This window comes from Leptosomus discolor, chromosome 6 (assembly GCF_034619465.1).
Source record: "Leptosomus discolor isolate bLepDis1 chromosome 6, bLepDis1.hap2, whole genome shotgun sequence".
Classification (NCBI taxonomy): Eukaryota; Metazoa; Chordata; class Aves; order Leptosomiformes; family Leptosomidae; genus Leptosomus; species Leptosomus discolor.
Window position 1 is genome coordinate 60,023,092 of NC_141396.1, and position 14,888 is coordinate 60,037,979.

Sequence of the window (14,888 nt, forward strand, 5' to 3'; positions counted from 1 at the left end):
AGCTTTACCAGTAACGTACTTCTGTTGCTGAGGTTTATTTTTGGGGTTGATTTAATGTTATACAGTACTGTAAAACCAAAATAACTTCCTTCCCAGCCTGTGGTTATTTTCAGGTTTGATTCTTCATATGAATGACTTGAACTTTGAGTTCTGGCTCACAGGGTTAGAGGGGAGAGATGATGTTGGGTTATGGAAGGCGTGGCTTGGACAGATTTCTTTCTCAAGTCTTGTCTTGCTTAATGACCCATAGAGAGTCCTCGTGTGTACACAGCGTAGCAAGGATTATATTGTAGATTTGTTACGTGCTTGAAAACTTGGCTATGACTTGAAAAGTCAAAGCCACGTTGTTTTATCACTTTGCCAAAGCTCTTAATTTGACCCACAAGTTCCAGGAGGCATAGCAGCTTTTCTTGCTTTTCCTAATAAGCTAAAAGTTAAGTAAAGAATCAGAAAGAGTTGAGGTTATGACAGTTATTTTTCTTGGTGCTGCTCTTCTGTCCTGTGCCTCTTTACCTTTCATGGTTATCTATCCAGATTGGCGTAGTTCAGTTAAACCCCTCGGTGCATGGGATCACAGAATAGTGCAAAAGGAAATCTTACCTAACACCAAATTCCAGCTGGGGTGATCCTGAGAAATTCCGGGTAAAGTCAAACAACTACAGATTTGCACTTTCACCTGTTTTTACACGCAGAGTAGCTCAGATCCCTTCTGTATTGACTTTGGGATTACACAGCCAACTGAAGTGGCAGTTTGGCATTTCAGTGAAGATGGGGGAGGGCTGCCCTCAGTGTGTAGCAATAAAGGCAAATAAGGGCATCTTTTGTCAAGTGTTATTCTTTCAAACTTTTTTTGGCTGAATCTGTGAAGTTGACTTACAAAGGGTTTTTCCTCATTTGGCAGTTAAGGGAGTTTGATTCCTTTTGGCTGTCTAGATTGAAGCTGCGTGACTGCACTGCTCCATCTGTTCACTCATGGCAATATACAGAGAGGTTATGTGATCTTAAGCTAAAATTAACATCTTAAGAAGCATAGGTTTAAAAATTAGAGAACTTGTACATTAAGAAGTATGGCTCTTGTCAAAATGGAAATGTCTCCTGGAATGTCTAGTAGAACAATACATATTTTTAACATGGGATTCTTAGTGTTTGTGTTGCATTACCTGCAATATGTCAAGTCTGTTTCATTTACCTATTTGGTCAGTTCCTTTCATAGAGGAATAAATAAATTCGATGATTAAGTTTCTGGTGTGTTGTTGTTGTTGAACACTTCTCATATAATGTAGACTTCCAGTTGTCATAAAGCAACTAATAACTATATTTCTTGCATCTGTAGTTGATAAGCATTAGTTAGTAAGCCACAGTTATTCACTTCCTGACAGATCCCTTAGGTAATTTAGATGTGATCAGTGTGACTTGAAATTACGAACTGCTAGATCCTGTCGTCAGCTGTTGAAATTAGGAATTTGAAATGTACCACCAGCAAGATAAGAAGCGTAATTGCTAATTAGTGGTAGGACAGAGTGGATGTTTTGTGCTAATACAAACTGATAATTAAGCAGGATAAGAGGATTGGGAATAGCTTTAGCTGATCCATAGTCTTAAAGGGAATAAACCACAAAAAAGCTGTAGATTTAATTTTAGGGTATACAGACTGACTCAGCTTTCTCTTAATTTGGTAAATACTCCACACCTGACATGATGATGAAAAAAACCTTAATTCTGAAAGTATTACCTATACAAAATGGCCCTGCACCTCATGTCTTAGAAATACAACCAGCTTATCTGATGGTGATCTGCTAGCATCAAGTTCTGAACTGTGGCAGTAAGTAATTTTAAATGCAATATTCCTTCTACAGGATGAATACTCCATATTTCCTCAGACGTACTCCATAGACATCAATGGCTACATTCTTGTTTATTCAGTCACGTCAATAAAAAGGTAATAAAATGTGTTGTGTTCTTCTGGTTCAGACATTAACCAGATATATGCTGGCTTCAGCTCCTGCCTCTGCTGTATTTTATTTACATGTGTTTAATTCTTTTAGTCTCTTTTTCCCTTAGAAGTGTAATGGAAATTAAAATTAATGTTTTTTCAGAAATTTCCCCTCAGATCCAAATGTCACAGACAGTTTGCAGACTAATATGCAAGGTACCATGTAAGAAATGAGACAGTACTGAACTACGTTGTTTTGAGGTGTAAGTAAAAGTACGTAGAATGATTTCAGGAATAAATAGAGTTCATTGCTGTAATATCATATACAAAGGCAGACTTAAATAGGAACCTAAAGGGCACTGTGTGTTTATGTGAAGTACCCAATTAGTTGCTGAAATGGTCCCTCAGGCTTTTGCTTGTTACAGTACTGAGATTTCTTTGCCGCCTTGTCTTGGATTGTTCTGGTTAACCGTCAAGAATTTTCATATACATAGCAATATATCACTTTTGGCCTGTAGAGTCACTCTTGACATGCCGCAGCAAATAAGATTATTTGAAAAATTTCCCACAGTATCTATTTTGTCCTCACTGTTAGCTATCCATCATAGCTGGAGTCATTTACTTGCAGGAAGTATCTCAGCCTTCCTAAGACTTTGTCTTCTGTTATTTTGTCCCTTCCTCTGGTCATCTTGCTTTGTTTAAATACTGGTCATTTTTTAATAGATCTTAATTTTCTAATGTTATACAACATCTTTGTTATGACAGCCAGCATAACCCTATTTTCTTAAATTTTTATTTGACTAAAATGATAAAGACCTTAGATCTTTTGCTCTTATCAAGTAGAACAGAAGTTCATGCTTCCCTTGTACTTGCAAGGAATCTGATCAACTTTTTATGAGTGCTGAAGCATTCCATGTCTTTTCCTATGAATCGGACAAAACTGCTCATCTCAAGTGCTCTTTAGTAGACAGTCATAAAATACAGGTAAACAACAACTTGACTGTTGGCTCTTCTGGATACGCTCTGATTATAAACGTCTGTTGCTTGCAAGATCTTTGATGTTGAACAGATTTTCGCAGTCCTTCGGTTTTCATTTTCAGTTCTGAAGTAGTGAAGGGCAAGCATGTGTGATCTGGAGGAAATGCAACAGATGTTAAGCTTTCATGTGTGTCTAGAGATACTAAACTACCCAGCTCCTTTTGGTTTGTTTTTTTGGGGGATCTTTTTTGTTTGTTTTTTGAGTAACTTGTTTGAAATGGGAGTTACTATTCTCAGCCTTAAGTAGACAGTTGTCCACTCCTAAAGAGAATAGGAAAATGGTCATTGATTACTGGTACTGTGAGGACAAAAACATCTTTGACTGAAATCAAAGTAGATTGCTTGGAGCCTTCTGCAGCTTGTGCTGTTCCCTGGTTGGGAGCTAAAGGACGTGTTGGAAGAGTAGTATTAGGATGAGGGGTAATGTCTTTAAACTGAAAGAGGGTAGATTTAGATTAGGTAGAAGGAAGAATTTCTTCCCTGTGAGGGTGGTGAGACACTGGCACAGGGTGCCCAGAGAAGCTGTGGCTGCCCCCTCCCTGGCAGTGCTCAAGGCCAGGCTGGATGGGGCTGGGAGCAACCTGGTCTGGTGGAAGGTGTCCCTGCCCATGGCAGGGGGGTTGGAACTAGTTTGGGTTGGAAGGGACCTTGAAGACCATCCGTTCTGTGATTCTTTTTCAGCTACTCCAGTTGTTGTCTTGAGTTTAGCAGCACAGATGAAGAAATGAAGATCTGTTTTCTGTGGTAGCATTCAATCAGTTAAAACAGAAACCACGTTATGGAGAAAATACTAAGAGAACAAGATGTGTTAAGACTGTAGGTAGATAGTCTTTTCATCAGTATTTTGGTGTTGATCAATTTATTCCAAGTTTTTTTGTTTCTTCCTTTAAATTTCAAAGTATCAATGATCCTGTCTCATTCAGGTCCTTATGTTCTGTATCAAGACAGTGTTTAGGTGATAGGAAAGAACCTCCACAGTACTCTGGTAGCTTATGTGACTTGGCCAGGCAATCAAATTACAGTCACCATCTGTCTTGACTTCTGTTAAGGTGCATATATTGATCTGAGTGTTGATCCAGCAAGGGTGAGAGCTTTGACAGCAAACTTGATAGAAATGCCCTTTTAAAATTATCATCTTCCCCGCTACCCTCCAGTGGGAAGTTTAAATAGGACTTGATAAAAGCTAATGCCCTACATTTTTTCATAGTTGCAGGCTCTTGGCAGCAAGGTTACTGGAAGGCTTTTGCTCTAGTTCAGCTTAATTAAATTCCAATTTTGTGTCTTGCTAGGTTCCATGATTTTGTGTAACACGTTTATGTGACAGCTAGTAATTCTTTTGTTGTATTTCACACGCTGAGCTGTTTGCTGTAACCCTATTTGCTTGACAGATCTGGAAAGGACCTCTTACGGTCTCTACATCTCTCACTGTTTTGCCACTTGGTGTGATGATGCTCTTTTTGGATGGGTCAATATCTGTCTTAAAGTGTGTCCCTGCTCCTTCTAGCCTTACTAATTTGGACGGCTGTGTAGAACACTAAATTGGTCTGGTCAAGCCAATTTCATTCCTGGCAGTTCTTAGCAACTTGTTTCTGTGTCAGAATTGTGTTTGAGTTTAAATAGCACTTCTCTTTTGGTTTCCACGTTGCTCTGTTAATAGTTAAGTTGTTTATTTGTAATATTTTTACTAAAAATGGAGCTTGTGAACTACCCTGGCCAAGCAGAGGGGTACACAGGGTTGGGAAGTGAAGAGCCCAACAAGAGCATTGTGCACTGGAACCTCAGGTGGGGACTCAGCGGGGTGCTGTGCAGTGGCATGGTGTTTTTCTGGCTGTGCTGGAAACAACACACCTAATAGTGGAAAGGGAACAGTGATTATACTGTGTTAGTGATTCCGTTATCCTGTGGCTAGTATGCTAGATCTTTCCTGTTGCTTCGGACTGAGAAACAGTTTTGTGGTCAGTAGCAGAATTTTTTTGTAGTATTTTTATTCTTCTTTCAGTTGGCAGGGTCACCTAGTTCTGCATGTAGCAATGCCTCTCAACGTGGTCGCCACCAAGCTCCATTTAACTCTTATTTTTGAAATGGCAAGTTCTCAAGAGCAGAATTTCACTCATACCTTTTCAGCATAAGCTCTTTGTAACCCTAAAGTCCTTTCACCAATTCCCCATTTTTATGTAATCAGTAGTGTCATACTTGAGTTATGAATAGTAAATTGTGCCAGACTAAGTCACGCTTTTGTTTGCAAATAACTCGTTTTCTTGATAGGATACAGTAAAACTGTTAGCTGAACATGGAGAAGTATTGAGTTCTACTTGGTCTCGAAAATTATTGTTGAAGTCAGATAAATTGACCTACTTGACAGAAAATCCTTAAATTTTTGTTCTAGAAGTGAGAAGTTTTAATGATTCAAATAGCTTGAATAGGGCTTTTAGGCATCAGTTCTTTGAGAGCTCAGAGTTGGAAGTATGTTTGAGTGCTGCTCTATTTTTAAGAGTGTCAGTTCTAATTGAAATGCAGTGCAAGTCAGGACACTGCCTGTAGCTAAGAACCTTGGAAGTCAGGGAAGTTTGGGTCACTTTTTTGTTGTCTAGTTGTGTGTCTTGCCTGTGAGCCTGTGCCTCTCTTAAAACAAATCTGAATTGTGCATTTCATGTGCCAGCATTTTTCCCATAATGTAATTAAAGGAGGGCAACATCTGCTCTTTAACCCCGTTTTAGTATTTCTGAGAACAAGTTGTAATGTCAAGTGCAGTGGATTGTTAGTGAGATTTTTTGGTATTTCTCAGTACTGCTTCTTACCTCCCGTCATCCCAACGGCACGTATGCATGGTAGGTGAACAGACAGCACGTATTTGAATGGCCACTGTTTCGATCCCCTCTTGTGGCTCAGCTTACTCACTTTTCCGTAGAAAATTAAAAATTAGGCATCTTTTGGCTTTCACATAAATGAAAGTAAAGAATTCTGTATGTATGAACTAAGCGTTCTTAGAAAAATAATGTGTTCTTCCAAGATGGAGTGTGCTTAACTAAATACTTTTTCTTTGAAACTGCTTTTATTTGACATGCTCATCCAGGGCTGTTGCACTCGGGCAGTTGAATTGCTTACTCCAGATACAAACCAGATGAGACGTGGGAGGGGTTTTTAGTCATTCTGTTAGATGCGTTGGTCCTGGGTAATGTTTATTTCTGCAAATATCATGAGTGGGGAGGCTCTAACACTAGGCACAGGCTAGTCTTTGCTGCTTCTGGGACCCTTCTGTCCGTTGTACACGAATCGGTAAGACTTTCAGCATCTCTGTAGTTCTGCCACTATACATAGAGTAAGTTTAAAACACAGCGACCTACATGTGCATTTAATGGCTTGTGTATTGGGTATTAAGGATAAACGTTGGAGTGCATGTGTGACTTCATCCCTTTATTTTGCAGTTTTGAAGTGATAAAAGTTATCCATGGCAAGTTATTGGATATGGTGGGAAAAGTCCAGTAAGTAGTGACACTTTCATCTCATTTCACTGCAGGCATGTTACTAGTACTTTGTTCAGTATACTGTAACTGTTCTGAAGTTCTGAACTTTCTTTCACAGAATACCCATTATGCTGGTTGGAAATAAAAAAGACCTGCATATGGAACGGTATGTGAACCCCAGAATGTGTGAAACGCAGGACAGCAGCCGGCATTCCTCTGGCTGCAATGCACTCGTTTTGTTCTTGGCTTTTCGTAACTCAAGTGAAATTGTAGGTTAAAATAAGGTGCTGGCAACCGAATTGTGTCCAGAACGTGAACGAGGAGCCGTGCCCTTTTGTTGTAGTGTTGACTTGTGCTATGAGGTTCCAGGGATGGTCGTTTAACACTTTGGGTTGGTTTTGGTTTGGGTTTTGTTGGTTGTTTTGGGTTTTTTTTTTTTCTTGAAACAAGTAACAGAAGTGTATTTTTCACTTCTGGTATTATTTTCCTGGTATTGTAAAACACCAGGTGATATTACAGATTATGAAAACAAAGTTGGGGACAGCTGCTCTTGTGGGTCGCATAGCAGTTTTACCTGGCCTGGTAGTGTATTTCACAGCAGCCAAAAACAAATACTCCAGACAGACTTCACAAAACATTCCTGTTTACATGCATTTCTGTGCTTCAGTACTCTGAGGTCTTTCCTGACATATCAAATTCCAATTCTTAGTTATAAAGAAATGTAAATTTTTTTCTTTGGTCAGGGTGATCAGCTATGAAGAAGGGAAGGCTTTAGCAGAATCCTGGAATGCAGCTTTCTTGGAATCCTCTGCTAAAGAAAATCAGGTAAGGGATTTAAGATTTACTTTGTTCGAATAGCAATGTAATGGAATGACTCACAGTTTCACTGAATGGAGGAAGCTAAAAATATTTGCATGTACTCTGCAGATATTTTGTGTAGATGGTTGGAAACAAAAATGGCTGTCTGCCATTCAGGTGTATGGGTACGAGTTTTTTCTGTGCAACTGCAAGTCAGGGGAGGAACTGAAAGTTAAGCTTCACTGAACATAGCAGAACACTTAGTGACAAATTAAAATTCGAATCCACGTGGCAGGTGGGCCAGGGTCTGTGATCTGCTGCAGTTACCTTAAATAGGAGGTCACTGCAGTGGCAGAGGAGTGAGTTGGTAGAAGGGGCCAAACCTCGTGTTCTGAGGTGCTAGGTGAGGCTTGGTGTGTCTAATGTGGGAAATAAGCGTTTTGCGGGTCCGTGGAGCAGGAGGAGAAGCGAACAGAAAGAAGTTAGAATACAGCAGAGGCTGTCAGACCCTGCTGTGGTACAGCTGTAGTGAAGTTGCACAAACTGACGCAATGTAACCCACACACATTTACACTTGTTGCTGTCCTGTCACAGAAAGAAAGTGTTTAATTACATGTTAAATAGCATCTTAGTCTTGGTTGTTCTAACTTTCTTTAAAAAGCCTCCTAAAGATGTGCTGGTATTTGAATTTGTTCCTGTGGCTGTTGTTAATACTTTGTCGTTGATGTGACACCTTATGTGTCTAAGCTACATGTGCCTCTTACTTTGGGCTTGAAGTCACGGATAACTGCTGCAGATTGGGGGGCAGTGTGTCTTTTCCCCTCTCTTTTTAGCTTTCTATTTTTTTTTCCTATAGTTCTCAACAGCATCAAAGCTTTTGCTTTTTGAAAACAGGCATATGATAGGGTCAGTTGTCAGGCTAGTTTTAAACAAATGCATCCTTACGCAGAAGAAACACTTACGTTGTCTCATATTTAACCTAACATATCACATCCTTGGTCTCCTTGATAGAACATCAGCACAAGCAAAAGGGCAATCCTGTAGCTAGGGCAGGACCTGTTTAAGCAACCTTTCTTTCCCTCTCCCCTGTCCCCAAAACCCCCTTTTGTCTGCTGTCTATTGTTGACAATTCTACAAGTTACTCGAGTAAAGTTGGATTTTCCCTGGAAGAAAAGCTTGGCTTTTTTTTCTTTCTTTCCTCCTCCAGATGTGGGACACTTGGAATTAGTTTATCAGTACTTCTGTTTCTGGCTAAGACTTGCATTAACAGTGTCAAAATTTGGCATGATGAAAGCATGAAGTTTCTTGGTAACTTCTCTGTACTGCTGGAGAGCTTTAACTGCATACCCGAGGAAACTAAATTGACATCGTAAAGAATAAACCAGTTTAAAGTGTCTGGGTTCCCCCCCCTTTTATTTTAAATGACTGAATACTTATGGATTAGGCAAAGCTATTCCCTGTACTCTTTTTCTTTTGGCCTATGTTTGCAAGGGGTAACAGAGCAGCAATTTGCATCTAGCAGAATGTCTTACTGATAACTTTTCTGAAGTTTGTATTGTTCTTGGTTCAAGGGAAAAAGAATTTGGGTATAGTTATGCAAAGAAGCCACAACCTTTGCATGATGCTTAGCATGTCTTGCATGTCAAATTGCTGCACTAACAAAGTCCCATTGACTGCCATGTATTTGTGTCTGCTCCTTAGTCTCAGACTGTCTGTATTCAGCTGCTGGCTGAAATTTATATGGCAAACTTCGTAGCCTTCGGGGAAATGGGAATGTCAATTTTATGTCAGGTACTCAAAATTCTGTACAGCCCTGTACAAATACCACAAAAAAAAATCAGAAGTCGTGTTCATTCTTGCTGTCAAATGATGTTCTTACCACGTCTTCCTTTCAGCAGGATCCTTCAGAATAGCCATCACAGCTCACTGTAAGGGCTGTCCCTCTGGATTTAGACACAGGTTGTTAGAAACAAGTGCTCGAGCACAATTCCTCCTTCCTGCCTCTTGCATAATACACTTGGTAAATTTGTCTGGCTTCAGAAGTTTGGGACACCATTTGTCCCTTCTGAGGTGGGTGCCCACAACACTTGTCCATGTTTCAGGCTCTCTGATGCGCTTCCTTTGGAGGCTTGGGATGTACACACGAAAGCGTGAAGGAGCCCGGAACTGGGGCAGCTGCCTTAGTCTTCTCACAAACGGTTGCAGAGGAATGCTCACCTCTGAGGAGGTGGAAGATTGAGCTTTGAGAGCAAAGTGTGGACTCCAGAGCTGTGAGGTGCTGGGGCAACAGGAGTCACCAGGCATTGAAGCATCCCTTCCTGTGGGTTAGACCAGGAGCACTTCGGGTGTGGTTTTTTCCCTTCCGAATCCTAATTTGGCAGGATCAAAACAGCTGATACATAGACCTCTATCAAGACAGACTATCTTCTCTTGCTCTGAAACTGTCTCTGGTTTGAGGGGGAAAGGGTTTATTTTGAACTTGACGTGTTGTCATTCTCCTGGTACTGAATGTTCACCTTACTTAAGTCCACGTTACTGGAAAAGGAAGTTCATCAGCACTTCTTGCTCTGAGCTTCATCCAAATCATCGCCTGCACTGGCGTGGTACAGCAAATGTCACTTGCCTATCAAGCTTAAGTCTAAACTCCTTCCAAAACTGCTTCAGATTCCGTTTGCTTTACGGAAAGCTAATTTGATGCTTAGAGGGATGAGCTGAACTGGATTGGGAATTTAAAGCTTAAGAACTTCAACAGACAGCTCAAACCATCCTGACTGGGGGAAGTCTGTTAATCCTTTCTCTCTAAAACTTAGCCATCTGTATTTGGTGGATGCAGAGCAGAAGTATGACTTTTTGTAGTGTGCTGGTCTGAGAGTGGTTTGGTATGTGATGTTCTTCACAGCAGCAAGGAGAGCAGGTCTCCGTGCTGCAGGGGTTAGACCAAACTTGATCAGCTACGTGGTCTGTCCTTTAGAACTGCTTTGTTTGCAAGGAACTGCTGAAACCAGAGAAGATATTCCCTGTAACAGGTTCTGATAGCGGAGGCTCCGTACAGGGGGGTGGGAGAGAATTGACTCTTCTCCTTCCTGCTTTGGAAAAAAAAAAAAAAAAATCCTTCTTGGAGCATCTGTGAGAGTTCTAGGAGCATAGCCCTACTATATTGGGCAAGTAAAATAGTTCTATAGATTAACTTCAGCAAACTGGACCTATTCTGCCAGGAGTTATCAAAAGATAGCACGTTCCAGAAGTGGCATGACTTTGAACAGATGGAGAACAAGAGGGGTGAAGATCAAAGCTGTGGTGACGATAAATGGTAGCAGCTGGCAAGAGTTCTCAAGGTCAAATACATTTGAGGCTGTGTATCAGCTCTTCCAGACAAGGGTGACCTGGTAGGACTTTTGGAGGAGCCTGCCTATGAGCAACGCATCAGTCACCTAGGGAAATCCCTGGCTTTGAGAAGGCAATTCTGATGATCGAGAAGGCGTCTTTTGGATAACTGCTGGGCTATTACTGTCGTGTCTTCTCAAGCTGCTTAATTATTACCAGATATGTTGAACTGCTTTGGCTAACTTTAGGAGCTTTGAGCCTTTCTTGTGAAATTTCCTACTTCATTTCACCTAAGCCATAATACAGTGCTTCATCTTAATCCCAGCACTATAAAGTGGTAACTGTTTGAAGTACAACCAGAATCCAAACTGGTCTTAAACCCAGTTGAAGCTGGGAGCCAACTTTGGTGGAAGAATTTAGGGAGTAACAAGCAGCCGAATTGTGGTGTTCTAGTTATGCAAAGCTCGTTAGATAAACTTGTTTTAGAAGGGGCAAGGAAGTAGCAAAAAAATCTACTTCTCACCAGAACGGAGCTGTCTTAAAAAGCAGTTGCTTGGGCATTGCTTCTTTTTCAAGAGTGACTTCGTGTTCAAGCTCAGAAGATGCAGTGCTTAGTAAGTGCTTCAGAGGGGTTTGGGATCTTAGCCCCTTTCCAGGGGTCCGACATGTTTACCTGGGAGAGTGTGTTTGGATTGGCAAAGGGCGGGGGGGGAAAACCTCTCCTCCTTTACCTGACTGTTGTTCAAGTTCCTTTGCTCGGTTCTGTGCCAAGATAAACTAGTAGTATGAGCACTTGAGTTTCCTCTTTGAAATAATAAAACAGTTGCATAGCTGAAAAATACACATACCAAAAGGTGACTCAGGTGGCTGTGGGCTGGACTTGGGTGTTTGCATCTTCCTGCGCTGGCTCCTGGCAGCGTCTTCCGAGTCCCCAGTCGTGCAGAGGATTGCACCTCCCGAGCTGGCTGTCCTGCTCGCAGCACAGGGCGCATCTGCAGAAGCAGTTGAGCCTCTGGTGTCTCTCGCACAGCGCTAAGCTCTCCAGGCAGCGTGTGTTGCCCAGGCTGACATCTGTCTTGTTGCCTCAGGCGAGGAAGGTAGAAGAAAGCCAGCTGGGTTTCTGCAGGCTAGGTGCGACCCACATTCTGTAATTGGACCATATGGAGATAAATGCATATAAAGTCTGGCTTCTTTATTCCTTGTCACAAAACACAGCTTCCTGCGTTGTTCAAAAGCTCATTCTAAAATTCTTCAGCATATTTGGGCGGAATTACAAATTCCTAAGCGTCAGGGCAGTGATTAAACCTTCTCAGTGAATACGTATATTCTATGAAATGAATTAACAAGCCCTGTGAACGCCTACATCTTAGTGTTTTGAACAGCACGTCTTTGACAGAGAACGTGCAGCTTCTTGGTTGACAGAGTAAGTTGTGGAGGTTTTTTAATGGGTGCTTTGAAGTAGGGGTGTAAAAAACTTGTGCATTAAAATGAAACCATTGAAATCTTCAATTCTGAGGAAACATAGGTGCAGTGTATTTGTAAATCAGTGTATGACCAAGTTTTGATTAAGGGAAACTCTTCATTAGGGGAACCAGTTTGATAGCAACTGCAGTTCTGACCACGGTTCTCCTAGAGTCTGATTTCCTGAAGAAATGTGTTGGGTCGTTACTGGAGTAATACGCCACTTCTGTCAGGTTCTGTTGGGATCGCAGAGAAGCTCCATGATATGGAGGAGTACACTATTTCCAGCTGGTGGAGTCTTTTAAATAGATCCAGAGATAGTCCTGTGCACAAACAGCATAAATATGGGAAACTTTAAAATTGTCGGCACTTGTTAAGATTGCTTTAAGGTTGTGCGGGGCTACTTCAAGTCGATGGGGTTAATTTAGAAGTGATCCAGTTGAGAATTGCACCTTGTGGAGGCAGAAGAACGTCTATCAGGTCAGACACACAGTCATAAATCACGGGGTGCTCTTCAGCCTGGTGATTAAAACCAACAAACCCCCCTTTTTATCCTCTTTCATAATGTGACTGCTTTTATGTAGTGAATATACTTTCTTTCTTAACGTATTCCAACCATATGCTCCTTAAAGGGAGGGTTGGAAGTTAGAGAAACTTCGTGGCGTGTCTGAGATGATCAGATCATTTCGAAGTTGAAGATTCACATGCTGAAGTACTGATCATACGGTGAACCTTCAGCTCAAAAATACCATAGAGAAGAAAAGCACTTTAGAATGGCCCTTGACTGTAGTATAGGTCTGTTCTTCTTAACTTAGTTCTAGGCCATCTTGGATGCTGCATCTTGTCATTTCTGTATATTCTGATGGAGACTAGCATACAATTTTGAAACCCTTAAAATCCAGTGAATCTTGAAAATACCAGATGAACAGCATAAGGTATTTACAAGTAGCATTCATGGTGTTGTACCAGATGCCTTACTCTTCCCATCTTTCAGTATCCTCAAAAACAAAACCTCACCAAAAACCTAACTACACTTAATTAAATTCTGCTGTAAAATCTCCTGAATCACTGAAGTGATCTGACATCCTTCCTTAGAGTCTCTGCTTCAATTAAACTTATTTGCATGGGAAATCGTGTGTTTCCTTCCCAAGACTTTTAACTTGTGCTCACTAGCACGTGTGTGTCGGGAAGTATCGCCCTGCTGAGCCCATGCTCTCCCGTTTCATCTCCTGGAGCTTCGGTAGGGGCAACCCTGTTTCACCAGGCTGCTTTGTGCTCAGCGTGGAGGGAGGTGGCTCAGCATAGACCAAGCGGAGTTGGCAGCAGAACAAGTGGCTCCTGCTCTGAGGGTACTTGCTGCCTTCCCTCTGAAGGGGAGAAGGGATCCGTCATGTGAGGCGGGGGTCACGGTTTAGCAGAGATTAGACTCTGTGTAATCCTGCGTTGCGTACACTAAGCTAGGAGGTCTGCTGAGCCTCCCCGTGGTTATCCTGTAGTTCAAGCTGTTTAAAATACAAACCCCTTTCTCTCAGAAGGGCTTTATCAAAGGATATTGCTTAATGTTACACAGTGGCTAGTTCGGCTCATGTTTTCCACTGATGTTCCTGCCCCATGTCTGGCACTGGTCTGACCTGTTGGTAAGGCGAGAAAATCAAGAATATTAAAGTAACCCTCACACAGCTCTGTGCGAAGTCAGTGTTCAGAGCTGAAAAGTCTGCTGCCTTCTGTAATTACTTTGGATTTTAAGGATTACTTCGAGGAAATGAATTGGTTTTTTCTTGGAGCAGCACAGCATCAGAATCGTCATTGCTGTCAGTCACTCAGTGCAAGCTTACTATTTAAAATAAAGCTGAATTACAGTTATTAGCTCTGTTGTGAGTATGGCTCAGTTTACACTTGCCCTCCCTGCAGTGACAGAGAAAATAGTTGAGGATCGCTGTGGAGGAGGTTACACTTTTCTTCCAAAAGGTTGTGTTCAAAACTGAAGTTACCATATTTTCTGTCTTTGATTTTGGAATAAGTGTTGGATGTGCATTTATCTGCTGGTATAGACAGTAATGCTAACACGTAAACATTATTTTTCTGGTAAGTGGGCAGTTTCTCCTTGTCTACTAAAGTTGTACTCTCTCTTTGCAGACTGCCGTTGATGTTTTTAAGAGGATAATTTTGGAGGCAGAAAAAATCGATGGGGCAGCTTCACAAGGGAAGTCTTCATGCTCAGTAATGTAATTCCACTGCAAAACCTGAAAACACTGGGAATACATTCTACCTGAAGAAGCAAAACTGCCCATTATCTTTAAGGATAAACTATGCTTTTTTTTATTTTTTTTTTTTTTCTTCTGTTAACCTGAAAGATAAACAGTTGGTTTGGAGCCTTTCCCTTCAGATTATGTTAAACTCTGACTCCTGTGCAAATGGCTTCACTTCCATTTTCAAATTTTAAGCAATCATATTTTCAATTTATATATTGTATTTCTTAATATTATGACCAAGAATTTTACTGGCATTAATTTTTCAGTGTAGTTTGTTGGTTAGAATAATCATCAAAATGATGCATATTGTTACACTACTATTAACTAGGCTTGGATATCAGTGTTTCTTTGTGTTAAATGTATACTTGTAAATAAAATAGCTGCAAACCTTAAATGCTCTGTTTATAATCTTCTGTTGATGATTCCGTATCAACTTTTTTTGTGAAAAACGTTCACCTGCTGACCTTAAGAGGAGGTGTGAGATCCTTGGAGCCATTGGATCGTTTGACTGCTGTTTGTGAGCGAGCCGAACCGTTTTTGCTACTAGAACTCCGGGCTGGCTGAGCGGCTCGGCTGTGCTTTGTGCTCGTCGATGGGAAGGAGACACAAGTGACCCCG

General features: G+C 41.2%; 1 protein-coding gene across 2 annotated transcripts in view; it reads left to right on the forward strand.

The window, feature by feature from the left end:
- RHEB (Ras homolog, mTORC1 binding) overlaps positions 1–14,664 on the forward strand; it is a 41,226-nt gene extending 26,562 nt beyond the window's left edge. The window contains exons 4-8 of one of the 2 annotated variants that reach the window (XM_086466798.1): positions 1,857–1,939; positions 6,397–6,453; positions 6,554–6,601; positions 7,179–7,260; positions 14,155–14,664. In XM_086466798.1, coding sequence (XP_086322924.1) covers positions 1,857–1,939; positions 6,397–6,453; positions 6,554–6,601; positions 7,179–7,260; positions 14,155–14,247 — 363 coding nt within the window. In that variant the 3' untranslated portion in view covers positions 14,248–14,664. The remainder of the gene's footprint in view (positions 1–1,856; positions 1,940–6,396; positions 6,454–6,553; positions 6,602–7,178; positions 7,261–14,154) is intronic. The other variant, XM_086466799.1, reaches the window with a different exon arrangement.
- The last annotated feature ends 224 nt before the right edge of the window (positions 14,665–14,888 follow it).